At 34.3% G+C, this 20,907-nt stretch overlaps 2 protein-coding genes across 4 annotated transcripts; one reads left to right on the top strand and one right to left on the bottom strand.

Annotated features, from left to right (window-relative positions):
- The first annotated feature begins 3,176 nt into the window (after positions 1 to 3,176).
- LOC108337093 (uncharacterized) lies at positions 3,177 to 5,859 on the top strand. 2 transcript variants are annotated; one of them, XM_052880879.1, is made up of 3 exons: positions 3,177 to 3,365; positions 3,558 to 3,641; positions 3,734 to 5,859. In XM_052880879.1, the coding sequence occupies exon 3, from the start codon at positions 4,077 to 4,079 to the stop codon at positions 5,325 to 5,327; it is 1,251 nt and encodes a 416-aa protein (XP_052736839.1). In that variant the 5' UTR covers positions 3,177 to 3,365; positions 3,558 to 3,641; positions 3,734 to 4,076; the 3' UTR covers positions 5,328 to 5,859. The 2 variants fall into 2 exon arrangements, with proteins under 2 accessions (XP_052736839.1, XP_017429029.1); XM_017573540.2 differs by having other exon boundaries at positions 3,558 to 5,859.
- Positions 5,860 to 14,074: 8,215 nt separating this feature from the next.
- LOC108336181 (probable E3 ubiquitin-protein ligase HIP1) lies at positions 14,075 to 19,284 on the bottom strand. Of its 2 annotated transcripts, XM_017572521.2 has the most exons (8): positions 19,235 to 19,270; positions 19,074 to 19,145; positions 16,023 to 16,954; positions 15,817 to 15,923; positions 15,675 to 15,725; positions 15,499 to 15,597; positions 15,029 to 15,193; positions 14,075 to 14,284 (listed from the first exon to the last, which is right to left on the bottom strand). In XM_017572521.2, exons 1-8 carry the CDS (start codon positions 19,267 to 19,269, stop codon positions 14,132 to 14,134), a joined length of 1,614 nt encoding a protein of 537 aa, XP_017428010.1. In that variant the 5' UTR covers position 19,270; the 3' UTR covers positions 14,075 to 14,131. The 2 variants fall into 2 exon arrangements, with proteins under 2 accessions (XP_017428010.1, XP_017428009.1); XM_017572520.2 differs by having other exon boundaries at positions 15,817 to 16,954; positions 19,235 to 19,284.
- Between the last annotated feature and the right edge of the window lie 1,623 nt (positions 19,285 to 20,907).

The following is a 20,907-nucleotide window of genomic DNA, read 5'->3' as shown; positions in this document are numbered from 1 at the left end:
TATCTATGAGAAAGGGAGTTTTATGGGGTTTGCAAGCTTATATAAGTTTTGAAGGAGATTTCTTAAGGATGGTCGTTCCTTGCCACAACTGACATAAAAGGATAATCCTTTTGAAGTAGACAAAGAAGCATGAAAAAAGGTTTTCAGGATATTGAAGAAGAGTTTAATTGACACTTTAGTTCGAATAATTCTTGGCACATGAGAGCCTTTGAGATCTTTTGTGACTTAATACACTAGAAGTAGGAATGTATGTGGATCAGAGTGGTGCAATGAAATGATGGTAAGTTATGTTTTTAGATAAGTACAAGGTTCATGAGAAGAGCTATCTTACTAAGGACTCGGTAGTTGGTGCATTCAGGAGTTCTTTAAAACAATAAAGATGTCGTCTTTGTGAGGATTAGATAAAGATGTCTAGTGATCATCAAGAGCTAGAAATGTGGAGTTGCGCAAGGAAAGTTGAACATGATATAAAAGAGATTAAGTGAGCCATAATTTTGTATTGTGATGTCAACTTTGAAGTGAGGAAGTAATAGTAGAAGGTTAAATAGAAGAGGGATTCAAGTCATTGGTTTGATGATGAAGATGTTAGAGTTGGTGAAAAGTTCAAGGATTTAAAGCTTAGTTGTGAAAAGGTAAATAAAAAAATCCTAGGTTGTGAAGTACATTAGAGCAACTATGTATTGATCAAGCTATTGATTTCAAGTCCAAATGATATGTTGGTAAGGGGTGGTTACAAGATAACAATTTAGAAAAATGATGTTTAGAGAATGTATGGAAGGAGAATTTAGTATAGTAGATACACTTGTTTGTTAGACATAAAGGATCATTCAATCTTAGATTGAGGTTGAGAATTACGTTTGGGATGAAGGCAATGTTTTCAGTTAGTTAAGGTGTTAGAGACATAACTTGATCAAGTCTAGTTATTATAAGAGAAATGAGGAGAGTATACTTTTCTTTCTACTCGATGAGTGAATTTTCGAGGACGAATTTTTTTTGTTAGGGAGAATGTAAAAACCTAGAAATTGACATTTTAGAAGTGATAATGATTTAAAAATAGTGAGACTCGATTATTTTAATATTAAAAAGTTTTAATATAAATATATGAATGAGTTTCATTATTTTAAAACACATAATCTCTCTAGAAACCATTTTTCTAGAGTTCTCTAACTTCTCTTTAAGAGTTCTTCCTCTCTACTTGTTTGATTGAAGAACTAAGATCATAGGATTGAATCTTGTGATGAGTTGTTCAATTTGAACCAATCAGTTTCTTCGTTCGTGTAAGTTAAGTTTCAATCATTTTCTTGGTTTTTTTGTTCTTTCTCTACAATGAACCTTTTTTGGCTCGCATGTAATGTTTGAGTTTTCTATATGAGTCTCTATTGATTAGTAGTTCTAATGGTGTGCCCTAATCGTGTTTGTGTTATTCCTAGGTATAGACATATTGTAAGCTGGAAGAGATTTTGGATTCCTTAGAGAAGGTTTATCAATGTCTTGGGTAAAGGAAGTTAATTGCACAATTTTCATGTGATTGATACATTGTAATTGCTAATTGTATGTTTGTATGGTGTTTTTCCTGTATGATTAGGTTGTGTGAATAAGAATTGGTGAATGGAATTGAAATTAGGGTTACAAATTGGTATACTTGAATTGCATGAGTAATGTTTTTTGAATAATTAAATGTGGTGAAATTTGAATTGGACATTTGTGTTGGCTCTTGGACTGAATTTGTAGGGTTGGACTGGCATGAATCTACAGAATTATGCAGACTCATTGGGCGAGAATATACTCACTGGGCGAAACCAAAGTTAGAGAGCTTATTGACTTGATAATGGTTAAGTGACTTTTGTGAGAATTTAAGCCTATGAGTTTCAATGATAATCTTGTTGGGTGAGCTATTTGGTTGCTGCCCAAGTGTGCATTTAGGCACTACTCATTGAGCGAATAAATATTCTCGTTGAGGGAGATTAACAAATTATAACTCTATTTTCCTATGTTTTCTTTTGGTATGTTTCAGTATGTGATTTTGTAAATGTTAATATGATAGTTGGTTTATGATATTTATCTAAGAGTGGCTGAAACCAATATAAGGAGGAATGATTGTGGTTTTATTAGTGTATGGATTAACATATGAGGTCATAAAGGATGTATCTTGAGTTCTAATAACTATTTACACCCAAATAGAGTAGAATGAGTTATGTGGTGAGAGTTGAAGAAAATCTTATTCATTAAACTGTTGGTCCAATACATGCTTAGTTTATAATTGATATAATTTAAATATTTTATGAAAACCCTTTTTGCACATTAATTTACCATTTCTTTTGTGTTTTGTCTATATTTCTTTCTTTTGTAATGATCACCTTATCAGTATGAGCAAATGAATAGTGAGTGTTGATAAACATTTGGTAAAAGACTGTCATAACGTGAAATAATTTTCTTTGATTTGAAATAGTTATTTTGTGTAAAAATTTTATAAACTTCATGTCATCTTTACCATTATTTATTTTTGGAAATAATTATATTAATTATATATATATATATAAATATATTTATATATATATATATATTTATTTATGAAATGTAATATATTTAAATAGTATTATAGCACGAATATTTATCAAATTTAGATATATGAACATCATTCCGATTTATTTTTTGGATTCCCATTTGATTTATGTCAGTTAACCGTTAAATTTGCATATAATATACGCACACAAAATATATTGTGAAAAATTAAGAAAAAGATGTAGTCTCCTTGCAATTAATTATATATTTTTTGTTATATAATCATATATTTTATATCATTAAATAGTTTAATTCTTAAAAAAGTTATCACAATTCTTTAAAAAATGAAAATAGTATTATAATTAAATGACCTCAATTGATCACAAATAAAATCTTATATTTTTCAAATTCTCACTCAAGTAATATCTATTTTATTCTCTCTCCAAATCACCAAAAGTAAATCCTATAAATCACCAAATAAAAAAATATATATCTCAATAAAATCTTCAATCTCAAAACAATACAAAAAAAAGAAACAAATTTCCTAAGAGCACAAGAAAATTTATTATCATTGGAATCCCGAAATAACCAAATCAAAATGAAACAGATAAAAAAAAAAGAGTGGGAAGAAGAGATAGAGAGAATAGAAAAGTGAAAAATAAATAAATAAAACAAAAGAAGAAGAGAGCCACTGTTACCAGAGATCGAGCTTTAACACACTGAGAGCAAAGTTCAATATATAAATCGTAAAAAAAAAAGAATAAAGAAAAAAAAAAGAGCCATGGCCATAATCAAGTTTCCAAAGATTCAAAAGTAGCAACTAAGGTTGGAGATTTCTATGCAAATTCGCGAACTATGTTGAGGTCAGAGCTTAATCAATGCATAAAACCCTTTTGTGTTTTTCTTCAATAAACCTCAAACCCTTAACTTTTTTCCACTTTTTTTCTTCTTTTTTTCTGTTGTAATTTTAAAATTTTGACCCATTTTTTGTTACGTATTACTTTATTAATATTACTGTTTTTTGTTTGTCTTTCTCTAATTTTTTTTTAATTCAGTGATCTCTGCGGGACTCAAAGTTCGTGCAGTGTTGGGAATTTCGGGAAGCAATGAGGGTTTTTTAGATTGGTGCAAGTGGTGTGGTAAGGTTCTCTTTGTGGTAGTTCAAACGTAGGGTTTTGATTTATCATTCAATTTGTTGAATTGAATTTGGTTTTTGAGTGTTTTGTCCCAGTTTGATCTCTAGGGTTCTGGGTGATGGGGGCAGTTGAGATTTGACTGTGCGTGCATTGTGTGAATTTTGTGGTGAGTGAAATTTGGGCTAAAGGTAACGGTGTTTGGATTGAAAGTTGTTTCTTTCTGTTGGGGGCTTAATGTTGTTGGGATGTTCTGTGGTGAGTCTGGTTGTTGTGATTGGCAGAGGGTGTGATTGTTGATTTGGGGTTGAATGATATGGGGAAGGGGAGGGTTTGGGTTGTTTGGAAGAAGAAGTAGCTGTTGTGATTATTGAGGGTGTTCATGTGTGGGTGGGTTGTATTTTGATTTGTTGGGTAGTGTATGATTCTATTGATTGAGAAATGCAACCCCCACTCAGTTCAAGAATCAATTTGGTCGAATTAAAAGCGCAGATTGTGAAGAGGATTGGAGCGGAGAAGTCAAAGCAGTACTTTTATTACTTGAACAGGTTTCTGAGTCAGAAGCTGAGCAAGACTGAATTTGATAGGTCATGTTATCGGGTACTTGGCAGGGAGAATCTTCCGTTACACAATCACTTCATAAAGTCAATTTTGAAAAATGCTTGCCAAGCCAAGACCCCACCGCCAGTCCAGCAACTGACAGGTCCTCCAAAAACTGGAACACTTGTCAGTCATGCATCTGGTCGAGAGGATGGACATGAACATAGTTTTGTTAACATCCAAAATCAGAATGTTTCCATTTGGTCCAATGGGGTTGTGCCAGTTTCGCCACGCAAGTTAAGGTCTGGCGGCCGTGATCGTAAGCTTAAAGATAGACTGAGCCCTCTTGGACCAAATGGAAAAGTTGATTCTGTTGCTCATCAATCCACAGCTACAGAAGACAGCAGTAGTAAGGTTGATATGGAGAATGATATTCTTACTCCATGTGATTATCAAAGACCTACACAACATCTTCAGGTAGTTGATGAGCTACTTGAGAATGGTATGATTGATGCTCTTCAGAGACCTGCTGAGAAACGAAGAATACATGGGAAAGGACCAACCGATGTATCAATTATTGAAAATGGGGAAGAGGTGGAGCAATTACGCCGCCTCAATTTTTCTAGAAGTCCCTTGGTAGCACCACTTGGGATTCCCTACTGCACCACAAGTGTTGGTGGGGCCCGCAAAGCGTTGCCAGTGAATGGCACTAGTGATTTTGTTAGTTGTTGCGACAGCGGTAGGTTATCTAATACAGATACATTGAGAAGGCGCATGGAGCAGATTGCCACAGTACAGGGTCTTGGAGGTGTTTCTATGGAATGTGCAAATACATTGAATAATATGTTAGATGTGTACATGAAAAGGTTGATCAGATCTTGTGTTAATTTAGTGGGAGCTAGGTCTGCAAATGAACATAGGAAGCTCCCTGTCTCGAAACAGCAGATTCAGGGGAAGGTCATTAATGGTGTCTGGCCAAATAATAATTTACATGTGCAGAGTGGGCTGGCAGAACCTGAGGCTGGACACGGACCACCACACTTGGTATCTTTGCATGATTTTAAAGTTGCTATGGAGCTAAATCCACAGCTACTTGGAGAGGATTGGCCGGTACAATTGGAGAAAATTTCTATGCGATCATTTGAGGAATGACATCTGTCGACATTGTTTTAAGCAAAGGTTGGCCCTGCTTCTTCTGGTTCTGATGGCTCAGTCACGGCTGGTGATCATTTCATTGGCACAGTAGTTCTGTTCCTATTGCCAGGATGAACCAGATGATCCCCCCAAATGGAGAAATCTAGTCCTTCGGGATCAAATACTAATTTCGATCTTCAAATCATCCTATCTCTGCTATTGTGCATTGCTAGCTAGGATGGTTCAGAGATTCACTTATCTGCAACCTCGGGTAATATCAAATGAAGCCCAGGATTGGTTGCCGTGTTGTATGAATAGCATTGGTGTTGGCTGTGTTTGTCATTGGTAGAGATCTCAAGGATTTTGCTTGCTTTGCAGCCAATGACTAAGAAGACTCAGAAAGTTTTGCGGGAACACTTTTGCGTAGCTGGGATCAAGGAACTAAGACCATGTATAAGAACCAAACGGTTGCTCTGTATGTATTTTTAGAATATGAGGATTGATTGAAATTCAATATTAATAACAAGTCAATTAAAATTTCCTTTGATCATTTCAGTTTTACGCTTGAACACCATGACTCCAAATTTCAACATTACCTGCGGTAATTTTTGTTTTGAATTTTAATCATCATGTGGATCTATAGCTGATATACCCTGTAGTGTTCTAATTACTTTTGGTAAAAATAAATGAATTTCTAATCATATGTTAGACTTTCAAATTTTGACATCCATTTAATATCTTCATAGTCTTGTGTATGAATTATATTGAGTTATTTTATCTGTTTGAGATTTGAGTAGTTTTATGGCTTACGTATATGTTATCCGGAATTCTTTTACTAGTTTCAGAATTAAAAGCCTAAAGGACATTTAAATTTAAAGGTTAAATATGTTGTTGTCTTTAAATTTGAAAACAAATTTAGAATTAATCTTTGTTTCAAACTGTGATAACTTTAAATTGGATGGATATAATTCTCTTATTCAACTACAATAAATTTAAATTTGTTTAGGTATTAAATGACGTTTTAGGCTAACATTTAATATAAACAGTGTCAACCAAAAAATGTCATTTGAGACAAAATTTAACATAGTTAGATTTGATTGACTATATTTATTCATTTTTCAAATATGAAGATAAAACTGTATCAAAATTTAAAATAAAGATAAATTTTAGGTTTAATACTCTATTTTGTCCCCAGTTTCGTCCGAAAATGTCAAATTAGTCAATCCTTTAAAAAATGCGTCAATTACGTCCTCACTTAATAAAATTTGCATCAATTAAATCCCTTCTGTTAAATCCGTACAAACGACGTTAATTATCTTGATGCAAAATAATTAACGTCGTTTGTACGGATTTAACGGAAGGGATTTCATTGATGCAAATTTTATTAAGTGAGGACGTCTTAAAGGATGGACTAATTTGACATTTGCGAGCGAAACTGGGGACAAAATAGGGTATTAAGCCTAAATTTTACTTTTGTATTAAAGTTTAAAGATTAAAAACATATTTAATGATAAAAGTAATAAAATGACTATATTATATATATATATATATATATATATATATATATGTGTATACATGTATGTATATATATGTATATATATATATATATATATATACATATATATACATACATGTATATATATATATATATATATATATCTTCATTTATCCGGAATATTTTGTACTCACGTGTCCCCCATACTATATCATATAACTGAAGATATTTAGACCATGTTTCAGAGATCATTGTGATTGCTTAGTTAGCAAGTTACTTGTTAAAAGTCAGATAGATCGATACAGGTTACCTGCAATGGCTTGTTGTGTATGCTGCTCATGGATGGACTGGGAGTACATAATGATTATTAATATTTTGAATGTCTATCATTTTCTTATGTTAATTATGCAAAGAAATGATATGGTAACCAATCATCAGGTTCTTTCAGACTAAATCCCTATGTTTCTTTTTTTTTTTTTTTAAACCATGATTTTCCTTTTGTCCTTGATTTTCTATAGTGATTGCGGCAAGCAACTGAAAAACGCAGAGATAATTAAGTTGTAATGTGCTCAGATTTACAGGTTGGTGGAAATGAAACGATCAACATGTTTGAGAGGTAGGATGCTAGAGCCATTGGATTTAACGCGTTTTGATATGAATATTGAAGTGGATTCAGCACTGAATCAATTAGATATGTTTATCTGTGATTGCTCACTGAAAAAGTTCTTGACACATATTTGGTTTATTTTCATGCCACTTTGTTTTCATGGTAGTATTTTCACCATAAATACCAACAAAATTTTGAAAGAAGAAAGTAGGATGATCTGAATTGGCTTTCTTTTGTAACTAAATAGAATAAATGAAACTATAAAGTGAACCAAATCCCCTCAACTTTTTTGGATCTTATATCAGGTAATGATCCTTCCTAGTCAACTTTTAACTGATGTTTTGTTTGCATTGTTTTGATGGGCAACAGATTGCTTATCTGGGTTAGGATTTTACTTGGCTTTTACAATTCTTATTATATACATAAAATTTCTTTTGTATTTAAGAAAAGTCCAAAGGAAATATGAACCTGTTGTATGTTCTTGTATATCAGTAGGAAAATTACAGACAGTGACATGAATCAAATGTTTAATATTTATGCCTATTTTATTTATACATGTGAATACTGACTCATCTCATATTGCTTGTTGTAACTTTCTAAGGTCTTGTGATTACCTTATGTGCTTTCTATCACCGTGACATTCTTCTGCATGAACATCAAAGTTTTGAAGGTTCTTATAAGTAGCGAGGGGAAGCTTTGAAGGCATATTCATGGTGGCTTTGTGGCAAATGGCATTGCACTCATACAGAGCAAATACCTAGGAAATTTTGCATACAATATGCGCCTGACTGATTTTTCCTAATCTTTTAAGTAGTGATTGAAAATTGGATATTTGTCGTAAACCAAATTTGGAACTAGGGAATGTATTGAAAATCCATTGATTGCATGAATTGATTGAAATGTGCAAAGTCCTTGAAAAGTGGAAAAGAACATTGCTAAGAAGCAGCTGAATCTCGGTAAAAGTGATTATTGATTTTACTTGCAGATGTATATAACACTACTATCTGTGTATAAAATTCATTTGGACCTTTTTGTTCAACTTCTGAATTGGAATTCTTGTCCTTTCGTTTCTTTAAGCCGTGAACGTATCTTAATTAAGAGTAATTTATATTCTTTGTTAATTAAAATTACTGAAACGCTACCTGAAAGGGAAAAAACCAAAGAGAAGAAGAAGAATCTAGAAAATGACAGTAAGGCAGAATAATAGAAAGAGAATACTCAATATTTTTCATTCCCCTTTTGCTCAATTGTGAGGTGCTCTATATAGGCACAAATTATTACAGCTAACATTCTCTATCACGTCAATAAAAACAGTTTCCTCCTTTTTCCGGTAAAGTTGTTACGTCACTTAGTAATATAATCGTTGAGGTAAGTTGGCTGACGAGAGACTCTTTCTGGAAGGTCAGCAGTAGAATCTGTGGTAGTATTTGGGTTGTATTTATCTTGCACTTTATGGACTCCTCATTGGTACCAGCAAATGACATGGGCCTAATATTCCTTTCATCTCCCTCTGGATGAAGAAGCACCTTGTCCTCAAGGTGAATTTGTTGTTGAATAGTGATCCAAGGTTCCCAAGTGGCCTCCTCTGGTGGCAGTCCCTTCCACTGTACTAGGACTGTATCAGAATCTGGTTTGGTGGCTAAAATAGCGATTGGTTCCTAAAGAGGGTGGTTGTCTTGAAACTCTAGTGGCAGTGCTGAAACTGATGTTGGAGGAGGGCCCAAGTGAGGACGAAGGAAACTGATGTGGAACACATTGTGGATTTTGGCAGTTGAAGGGAGCTCTAGTTTGTAAGCTACTTGTCTGATCCGTTCAAGAACTTGGATGGGACCGAAAAAGCATTTTTATAACTTCCCCTGATATGGGCCAGCAACCGAAACCTGTCGATATGGGCGAAGGCGCATATACGCCCAACCCCCCTCCTGGAGATGGAGATCTCGGCAATTGGTGGTAGCCCATTTCTTGATATCGAATTGAGCTTTCTACATATTACGATTGAGTTTAAAGATAATGTCAGTCCATAATTGCAACTCAAATTGAACCGCAACATTTGAAGTGTCTGAAGGGAGTGCTTGTGGAATCGAGTGTGGGGGAGACCCATACATAATTTCAAAAGGAGTCATTTTGCTAGATGCATTGATGCTAGTGTTGAAGCACCATTCGGCCCAAGGAAGAAATTTGCCCCACAACGAAGGCTTGTAATGAATGAAGAAGCGGAGGTATTGTTGCAAAACCTTGTTGACCATCTCAGTTTGACTGTCAGATTGGGGATGATAAGCAGTGGACATCCGCAATTTGGTGCTGCTAAGGCAAAAGAGCTCGCGCCATAATTGGCTAGACAAGGCATCCGCTGCGGAATTAGTCTTCCCCGGTCTGTATTGTATCTCAAAGTCGTAGCCCAATAACTTTGAGAGGTAAGTCTGTTGATCCGGAGTGAGAACCGTTTGGGAGAACAATTTTTTGATGGATTTTTGATCTGTTTGAATGATGAAATGCCTGCCAAGTAGATATTGTCGCCATTTTTGAACAGCAAAGGTAATGGAAAATGGCACAGAGTTCCCTAATGTATGTAGAGGAATTTTGTAGCTTAGGGCAAAATTGCTTACTGAAGTATGCAATGGGGTGTCCATTTTGAGAGAGGACAACTCCCATACTAGAACCAGAGGCATCAGTTTGCACCAAGAACGTGCAATCGAAGTGTGGTAAAGCTAACACTGGGGCGTTTGTTAAAGCATCTTTCAAACACTGGAAGGCTTGTGTTGCAGTATCCTGCCAAATAAAATTGTCTCGCTTAAGGAGATCAGTGAAGGCGTTTGCAATTGAGGCGTATCCTTTTACAAAACGACGATAAAACCCTGTCAATCCCAAGAAACCACGAAGGGATTTGACTGATGTTGGTAAAGGCCAATCAAGAACAACTTGTATTTTGTTGGGATCTGGATGGACACCCTGACGAGAGACAATATGTCCTAAATAATGAATGGATTCCTTCCCTATGGAACATTTCTCCCCCTTTAATTTGAAGCTGTGTTGAATTTGTAGCTTGAAAGTACTTTCCAGGTGGGAAACATGAGAATCCAGAGTTGAGCTATATACTAAAATGTCGTAGAAAAAGGCAATGATGAATTGGCGAAGATGTAGCCAAAAAAGATCATTCATGGTGGCTTGAAAGGTGGAAGGGGCATTGCATAACCCAAATGGCATCACCTTAAATTCGAAATGGCCATTATGAGTGCAAAAGGCAGTTTTGGCACAATCAGCGGGAAACATCAAAATTTGATGAAAGCCAGAGAATAAGTCCAGCTTTGAGAACCAAGTTGCATTACCCAACTCGTCCAATAATTCATCGACAGTCGGAATCGAAAACTTGTCCTTCACCGTGACAGCATTGAGGGCACGATAGTCGACACAAAAATGCCATGTCCCGTCTTTCTTTTTGACAAGGATAACAGGGGAGGAGAAGGGACTTGTGCTTGGCTTAATAAAACCAGAATCCAACATTTGTTGCACCTGTTGCTCAATTTCATGCTTTTGAAAGTGGGGGTATTGGTAAGGCCTGACAAAGATTGGGGCACTGTTTCGCTGTAGGGTGATACCGTGATCGGTAGGTCTGGAAGGGGGTAGAGTAGTTGGTGGTTGAAAGAGGAAAGCATATTTGGTGAGGAGTGTTTGTAGTAGAGGGTGGTCAGATGTGGGAAGAGATGGGTTGGGTGTGGATTTGGATAGGGAAGGGGATGCGGGTGTGAGAGAGTATGAGTGGTATGAAGGTGGCTGGTCAAGTGTAAGTTGGTAAAGGGCCTCCATGCTATTAGTTTGTTGTAGCCGCCTAAGTTGATGGATGGATATTGGGCTAGGTGTTGGGCCAGTTTCCCCTTTTAATTCAACCAAAGTGCCTTCCCACATAAAGCGCATGAATGGACCATTGTAGTCCATCACAAACGGGCTAACTTAAGTGAGCCAATGAACCCCTAGGACAATGTCAATGCCAGACAATTCTAGAGGATACAAATCAACCGAGAATTGGAAAGAAGCCACTTTAAGTTGGGCCTTGGGGCAAAGGGTGGAACATGGAAGAAAATCATTGTTACCTACCATTACTTTCAGAGGGGTTGGAGTGGGCTCGGTGTGGAGTTGAAGGAAATGGGCCACACGACTCTGGATGAAGTTGTGTGTAGCTCCGCTATCCACCAATATTTGGACTTGGTATCCATTGAGAGAGCCCGTTAATCGAAGAGTGCGAGGGGCCCATTGACTAGATATATCGTAGACTGATGAGACCTGATTTGGAGGATGGATCCTCTGTGGGTGATGGATCTGGGTCATCAAGCTGGATCTGATCGTCATATGATGTAGTGAAGATCAGAAGTAAGAACTAGGTCTTACAACGATGACCACGTGTATAGCATTCATCACAATTGTAGCATAGATTCTTCTCTCTTCTAGCTTGCATTTCTGCCTTTGTAAGACGTTTAATGGGTAACTTGGTTGGGGGTGTGGGAAGGAGGGGAGGGAGAGGTTTGGGGGTTGGTGGTGATGGGGTTGGAGTCTGAGAAGGTGGTTTAGAGAATCGAGAAAATGGGAAGGCGGATTGTTTATCGTCATGGAGTTTAGCAAAGGAGATGGCCTGATTCAAATCGGTAGGTTGGAGGACCGTTACCTCACGGCGGAGGTGTGGTTTGAGCCCCGAGATGAAGTAGCTTAGATAGAAACTAGGAGGATATCCAGAGATCTTGTTGGAGAGAGTCTCAAACTCAGATAGATAATCCTGCAAGGAGTGAGTCTAGGAAAGCTTACAGAGAGCTGCAATAGGATCCTCGAACTTTGAAGGAGCAAATCGGAGCTCCAAAGCTCGGAGAAAGGATTCCCACGATGTTTGAGCCCATTGTTATGCATCCATTGAAACCATGCAAGGGCTTTTCCTTCAAGAGAGAAGGAGGCTAACTAAATGCGTTGGTCCTCGGGTGTTTGGTGGAAGGTAAAATACTGGTTCACCTTGAAGGTCCAGTTTCATATGGCGGTGAGGAGGGTGGGGTGGTTGGGGGGAGAGAGCAAGTTGGTTTTCAAGGTGGGAAGTGCGGTTATCAATGTCCATGAGGGTGTTAGAGAAATTGGCTTGAGCAAGTAAGATCTGCTCTAACTTGCGGTCAAGGGAGGCTAGTGTTTGGGAGGAGTCGGTCATGGTGGAGGGGAGTGAGATGCAATGAAAGCACCAAATGAAAGGGAAAAAACCAGAGAGAAGAAGAAGAATCTAGAAAATGACAGTAAGACAGAATAATAGAAAGAGAATACTCAATATTTTTCATTCCCCTTTAGCTCAATTGTGAGGTGCTCTGTATAGACACAAATTATTACAGTTAACATTCTCTATCACGTCAATAAAAATAATTTCCCCCTTTTTTTGCTAAAGTTGTTACCTCACTTAGTAATATAATCGTTGAGGTAAATTGGCTGACGAGAGACTTTTTTAAAAGGTCAGCAGTAGAATCTCTGATAGTATTTGAGCTCTATTTATCTTGCACTTTGTCAATGGTGAACTCCTCATTAGTACCAGCGAATGACATGGGCTCAATATTCCTTTCACCACCTTAGTCGCTTGAAATTTTACGTCTGAACGTTGATGAATTAATTGTTAGCTCATAACAGAGATCACCAAATAGATTTTCTCTCAACAACTCTTTTTTTCTTCTTTTCATTTACTTAAAGAATCTAATTAAAAGTTGCACGGAAACTTTGAAAAAACATTAGAACAAAGTTTAGACAGTGAAAGATTTAGCAATCATTTTATAGTCACATTTTAGGTTATTGTAGGCTTTTTGGGAGATCGATGGTTTTATTATAATAATTATATTTTATTAAAAAAAGTACATAATATTATAATAATGCTATAATTTATGTATCGATTTATTATCTCTAAAATTAAAATTAATTCCATTAATGTGCTTTAATTTTTATTCTTTAATTCAAATAAAAGTACATTTAATTATTTAGCTTTTCTATTTAAAATTATTATATATTTTCATTTTAGACCAAAACAACATACCGTTTCGATGTAGGATTGAACTTAAGTAATGTTTCATAAATAGATGTTAGGACAATTTTTAATACATGAAATTATTTTATGATTGTTCCATTTCAAGACTAGAATAACGATACTATTTATTCTATGAAAAATGAGATAAAAGAACATAGTAGAGTCATTCTATTATTTAGATTTTGATGCATAAATACAACAAAGAATTTCATATGCACTTTTATAATAATATATCATGGGAATATCTCGAACTTGTTAGTATATTTTATGTTCTTTAATTACAATTTAAAGTTACAACCCCTTTTAATCTCGTAACTACTTTGAAATAAAGATTTCCTAGCATAATATACTTTTACTTCTAACTGAATTATCAAACCAATTTTGCCGAATAAAAAACATACAAATTATGCTAAAAAAACAATAATGTGAAGTTTTATAAGAACAAAAAAGGGAGAAAAATCCACTCTCTTGAGACCAAAAAGATGTTTAAGCAACTTTAAATAAAGAAGATTAAAAGAGAGAATTTTCATCCGCAACATATAAAGAAGTTTCAAAGTCCATCAACCCAGTGGCTTAGCTTATTAGTGTACGGATGAAGATATTGGCTATGTAAATATGATGAATAGGAAAAGGAGAGGAAATCTGAAACTGTATTTTGTACAAAATGAAAAGTAAAAGGAACAATGCAATCAATGAGGTGAAGATGAATTATTAGACAGTGCAGCAGATAATTTACAAATAGGGCACCAGTTCTTCAGCCCCATCCATTCCTGTATACAATCCACATGAAACCTATGCTTGCATGGCAGGTCCCCAACTTCATCTCCAATAACATATTCCTCCTGCATATTAAGTAAATGTATCCAAATCCATAAAATGAAGAGTTCAATTTCCGTACATTGTTTGTATAATAATTTTTTATACTGTCAACTACTCAAAATTCATATTGCTAGAGTTAAAAATTGCACCAAACATCTATATGTTCATCTTGAGAAAAGGAAACATAATTGTTAATGCTTATCCTCTCTCCCAGAAAGGAAGCTCTAAGGCTTTATAGTAGAAGCTATATGTAAAGGAAAATGCTATTGGTATGTCCAAAGTGGATAACTTTTGATTGTCCCCTTTGTTTTTTCATAAATATCTTTGAAAACTATGTATATGAAAAATATAAAAGGTGGGTGTCACCATAGTTGAGATGTCAAAGCTCGAAATGATGCCTAATATGACCTTATTTGGAAAAATATAGAAGGTAAGAGATGTAGATAAGCGTACACAGTTTAGGTTATTTGACATTCAAATAACGGATTTGGTATGCAGGAATGACACATGTGATAATTTTAAGGTTTATGATGCTGAAAGCATTAGTGGATAGATTTTCCATTTATGGAAATGTTAGAGGAGACATGTCATAAATAATACATGACCAGAGTTAGTTCAAATTATTTAGTATTACTCAGTTTGATACTGAACATGACTAGCCCTTCATCAACAGACTGTTTAGTTCTGCTAGTAACAAAGAGATGCATTAAGACCATGATAATGAGTTGTTTTCCCTGTGAGCATTGAGATACATATTATAAAAATACCTGGCAAATGCAGCATTTGATGTCATCCTTATCTTCATTACAATTCTCATGTGTGTCATGTGTAGGTGGAGACTGATATATACTTCTTTTAAGAGATTCTGCAAGTGCTTCCTCCGATAGAGCTGTGCTCACAGTTCCCATCCTCTCTTCCAGGGCTAAGAGTTCCTGTCATCAATCAGAAACTTTTGGAGATAAGAATTGACAATTGACAAACTAAAAAGAATAAAACTTAGATTTTTAATCCCAAGGGTGCTACATTTCCAACCTTCCACCTTAACATTCTACCTATAAACATCAATTAGACCAAGGTTTTAAGCACCAATATTACTTTTAGGAACAGGCATTATTCTTGTATAATTTTCATCCAAAACTGTTGTACCGTACAGCCAACAAAGCACAAACCATCGTTCTAAGTTTGATGCAACAAAAGGAAATAAGAAACTGATTTGAACCCCGTGACATTAAAATACCTCATAGGACATGTTATCAATATCCAACCGCATGTCTCTGTGGTGATCATAAAAGTTTAATCCATTCTCGTAGATGTCTGTCCCGAACATAAGAATTTGCTGCAAGGACAGAAGATGAAAGTTGTTAGTTAGGTAACTGGGCAGCTAAGTTGAGTTAACTTTTAGTCAAGAATTACCTCACGGGTTAGCTCTCCACCTTGTTCAATCCTCTCAAGGGCCAATACAACCTACATACAATAAAATACAGTACTTTATTTTTAAGTTCTCTTATCATGGAATACTAAAATATGTGCTCACATGTTCAAACCAAAAAATTACCCCTTCAATACTGGACATATTGTAATGCCAAAAGTTGTCCCCATTTAGAGAATCAGTGATGTCATCTTCTGCCGGAGGAGACAGAGGTAAGTCCTCACTGCTATTGCCTGGTGAATGACAAGAGCTTGAGCAAGTTAATGGAGTCTCCACAGAAATCTGACATGAAATGCCATGAGGATTAACATCACCAGAATGTGGGAACTCACTGGTTGCCAAAGGGTTTTCATTTCCTTGGCTAGAAAGCCTTCCCCTGGCATGACCACTAAGTGATCTTTGAGTTCTTACTGGTGTCAAACTGGTATTCCGGTGAGAAAATGTATTTCTTGTTCTTCTTGAATCAGATATAGATATGCCATTTCTGGAGCCAGAATTACGTCCTTCCAGTGAAGATCCAATAATATTCTTCCCTCTGACAGTGGAACTACTTTCCCCTTCACCGTCTCTCTTTTTTATTGTATCCTTCTTTCTATTATGACTTGAATCTGATGATGAACAACCAGATGGGATGACATCAGATATAGTGTTGCATCTGATGTTCCTCAATCCATACCGGCTTGAAACAGCATGTGTCACTGGACCAGTGCTTTTGATTTCTTGTCCACGCAATCCAGATCTTTGATTTAAATTCCTTTGACATCTAGTATTTGATACTGAACTGGAGCTTCCTACTTCCATCAGTCTCACATTACTAGACTCTGAACTTCCCCCCCTGGATTTAGGCCCTCTCTGAATTTCTTCTGATGGAGGGATGAGCTCTGAAGATTCTGGTTCATCCTGTACACTACTACTTTCAGGGGAATCTGCTTCAAACTGAGAGGATAATATTTTCCTAGGTTCCGTATTTCGTTTTGCCGGGTTACTAGTAGATCTAGAGGAACTTCCAATTTCTTCTTTGCTAGTTGAAGAGGACTGGAATAAAGGCCTCACAGATTTACCCTTTTCAGAAGATCTGACTTGAGCAACTTTGGGAATATTGGCTCTACTACTGCAACCTAATTTGCTGCAAACTTGCCCTGTTCGCTCTCTAGTATTAGCAGTATCTCTAAATACATGGGTCATCCCCTTTCTAGGGACTGCCACCCCATCCACACCTCTTCTACCAGAATACTCATCCATCAATTTCTTATTACCACCAAATCTGCAACAAATGACATGACATAGTAGTTATCAAATAATTGAACACTAACAGGTCCAACAGACTAAAGAATATCATGAGGATGGACAAAGCAATAATAAAATAGTTTGAAAGAAAAACTTGAACAAAAGGCATTAAATCAGTGAACATAATAAAAGAAATGTCATTGTTAAATGTCCATAGAATGGATAAGGAACAGTTCTTTCGGGTAAATTGTAATAAACCCATCGCAGATAGTGTGTAAAAAATCCTTTGACTATTTCAAGCAAAGGGCCAATTGTTGCATTATTCTATTTAGTTATAAGTCTATCCAAAATCCATGCCTGTTTCACCCTACTGGCATTCCCTTATAAAATATATTGACCAAGATAAGCCAGTTAAGTAAGATTTTACATGCTCAATCAGACACTTGCTTTGGGAATTTGAACTATAACAAATCGCACTTAATGAATAATTCTTATAAAAATGATAGAAATCAGTCAAATTATAATATTTTTGGGGTGTTAAAACATGAGAAAAGCAAGTACAAGAGAATACATGCACTTATTCCACATGATTAAAACACTCTACACTCAAATGATCAACATTTAAGAAAATCAGCAACAAGAATTCGCCAAACAGTCAATACTTCTAGCAAGAAGCTATATTGAATTATTGAATCTCCCAAGCAGCCTGTTACAAACCATGAAAACATGTTCTAGAGCTTCAACCACAAACTTACAACGATATGTCTAGTTTGACTACTGGAAGAGTTACTGCAATGGTTTTGTACTAGTATGTATCTACAACCATGATAGTGTGCTTATGTATCAATACAGGTTTTCTAATCACCAAAGAAAAAACACCAATTCTTTATTTTATATAGAATACAAAAGACAGGGAGCTCCTTGTCTAAGTTCTCTCAGAGAATAGGATACTATTCAATCTCAAATTGGTACTGTTAGATAAACACCTAAGAAGGAAACAGATTAAACATAATATAAAGGTTTTATTTCATGCTTGGGTATTTTAGAAAATTAACAACAGGAAATAAGGTTAAAAGTATGATTAGTTTTGGTTCTACTAAAGAGTAGAACTGAGAACATAAAAGACAAACTTTGCTAGTTTTTTTGGTGTTATTCCTCTGTTGAACCTTCAAAATACACTAAAGTTGGTATATTAAACACTTTTTAATATATTTTAAAATATCAAAATCAATGTCTGTATTTTGAAGACACAACATAGAGACAACACTAAAAACTCTGCAGAGAATCCAAATTCTACACAAAGATTGATTAGAAATCAAACCATACCCATATTAACACACGTTATTATCCGTATAGTCTGATAAAGCTATTCAATTGGGGTACTAGTACTCTCAAAGAACCCCAAAATCTGAATCATTAAAAATAATATTCAGCTAAAATATGAACAACTCAAAACAGGGAAAAGAAAAAGAGGAAACAATACATATTAGAAGATGATCAACAGGAAACAACATTAAGAAAATTGCAAAGTCACTTCATTTATCAATTGATCACAGAAGAATCAACTAACAAACTCAGTCTTCAGATGAAAATCCTCAACAACAACAATATTAGTTGTTTTGGGTTTTAATTGTAACTAAATGTAACTAAATCATCCATAATTTCATCCCCAAAAAGAGGGTGTCGCTTCATTCATAAAGAACACAGTTTCACCCAACCGCACAATAATCACTAGGAAATAAAATAAAAATAAAATAATTAAAAACAAAAATACCCACATTCCCCGTTATTTCAGCGCTCAAAATTAGCTCAACACAACAAACCAACAGTAAACCAAAAGAATAAAAAAATTATTTTTTCAAAAAAATAAAATAAAACAAACAAACCCTTTTCAAGAAAATTTCCAATTAATTGTTCAACAACAACAACGAAAAACAAAAGATGTTTTTTTTTAAAAAAAAATGAATCAATTTCTGAGTATCTGGATGATCACCCCTACAAAAACGAAATCAAATAGTATATCCAGTTTCAATTCGGGTCCATAATGATTACCCGAATTTCTTCGTCCAAAGAGAAGAAAAGATTAAGGAAAAGGAAAGATGGGGTTGGAAAAAAAAAGGGAGAATTTTCAGGTGAATTCAATAGATAATATTCACCTTTTTCTGCTGCTGCTGTTGGTTGTGTTGGTGGTGTTGGTGGTGTTGGTGGTGATGTTCTTCCTCTCTGGCCTTAAAAAAAATAGAGAAAAGAGTTTCAGAGTCTGAGAGAGAAAGAAAACATTTAGAGAGAAAGAAAGAGAGAGGGAAAAGTGCAAAACGTGTGTGAATGATCCAATGCTGAGGCAGACAACATTTCTTTAATCACTATCTTTTCCAAAGCTAACATAAAAGGCAGCAACTAAATATTTATATATATTTAAAATTAGATATTTATATTTATTAAATTAAAATTAAATATTTAAGAATAATAACGAGAATATTTAGGAAGTTTTCAATCAGAGATGGATGAGCTTTTACTAACAACTACCTTAAAACCGAGATAGTTCTTTTATTGATTGATAATTTTAGAATTATCATTAAGTGTGAAAATATCTAATAAATTTTTTAACTCAGTATTTAAAACAGACTGAAAAACAGGAAAGTTATTGCACCAATAGGAGCGAGTTTTTATTTATTTTTTATGTTGAATTTATTTTATATCTACGCTTCTGTTTTATAAATATTGAAAAACTTTTATAACTTAAAACATAATCAAGTAATTATTTTTTGAAATATATATAGATATATGAATGTGTTAAGATATTGCTAGTTTTTATATTATTTTAGATATAAAATGACTAATAATTAGTTGATATATTTCAAGTAATTATTAAAATACTCATACTATTATCTAATCATCAACTATTTTTATAATAACTAATTTAAAAATAAATAGATAAAATTAAATAAAAAAGAAATGTTTGTTATAATATAGAAAATGTTTCTGATTTAATGATAAACCGCAACAAAATACGTTTGTTATTTTCATAATAATTACCTTAAAAATCACATCAATGGTTTTCATCAGTTAACAGAATACATCTATATATAGTGAAATAAAAAAATTATATTAAAATTAATTTTTAAAGAACATATGAATTTGAGAATGCTGCTAATTTTAGTAATATAGATTCCGTAAATGACAATTATAATGCACTTCATCATGTATTACCTGCTTTTATTATACGAATATCAGTATAATTTATTTTTACAATTTTAAATATTTTAAAATTAAACATAACATAAACAGATTTATTCACTCACGAAAAGATAAATTTATCTTGAAAGAAGCTCATCCACGAAGAAACGTGATTTTGGATTGGTGTAAAATGAATAACTAACGTGAGGTTCAACTTTAAGTCGTGTTTGTGGTGCGTGAAAACAAAACAAAAACCCATAAACAATTTAGCAAAGAAATTAAGGAATTTGAAAGGATATAAAATTTGCAATAATCAATTTCAAAAGAAAAAAAATATTTTTTAATAAAAAAATTCATGCCAAATTCTATAGCTAAAAAATTAAACAAAATTCAATCACTTCATGATGAAGTGTGTTAAAAAAAACTATGATGAATTGTTCTAACAAAGAATATAACAAATTCTCACAATAATTAAACAATGAACAAACACTAGAATAAATTTTATATTTATGTATATATTATAAATTAATTTCTATTTATTGAAAAAATTAATAAAATTTTAAAATTGATGTAATTTGAGTAGAAGAACATCAACAAAAATCTAAAAAGAGTCTACAAAATCAATGTAATTTACAAGCATAGTAGAAGAACATCACCGTAAACAAAACCAAGAATTTGAACTCACATTATTAAGTTTATGTAATTGCATGACAATTGTGTTTAAAAAATTGATAATACCTTACTGTCGAATTGCGACGATGAAAAGATCGTTCCTTCATTGATGAATTCATTCTGCTTAAACAATACAATAAC

Source organism: Vigna angularis, chromosome 7 (genome assembly GCF_016808095.1).
Source record: "Vigna angularis cultivar LongXiaoDou No.4 chromosome 7, ASM1680809v1, whole genome shotgun sequence".
Lineage (NCBI taxonomy): Eukaryota > Viridiplantae > Streptophyta > Magnoliopsida > Fabales > Fabaceae > Vigna > Vigna angularis.
Note: the sequence above shows the minus strand (reverse complement) of the source record. Positions and strands in the feature narration are given on the sequence as shown.

Coding starts and splice junctions, on each gene's coding strand:
- LOC108337093 (XM_052880879.1), top strand. CDS start 4,077: ATGCAACCCCCACTCAGTTCAAGAATCAATTTGGTCGAATTAAAAGCG.
- LOC108336181 (XM_017572520.2), bottom strand. CDS start 19,269: ATGTTGTCTGCCTCAGCATTGGATCATTCACACAC. Junction 16,955..19,073: donor AACAGCAGCAGCAGAAAAAG/GTGAATATTATC, acceptor CATTTGTTGCAG/ATTTGGTGGTAATAAGAAAT. Junction 15,598..15,674: donor GTGGAGAGCTAACCCGTGAG/GTAATTCTTGAC, acceptor CTGTCCTTGCAG/CAAATTCTTATGTTCGGGAC.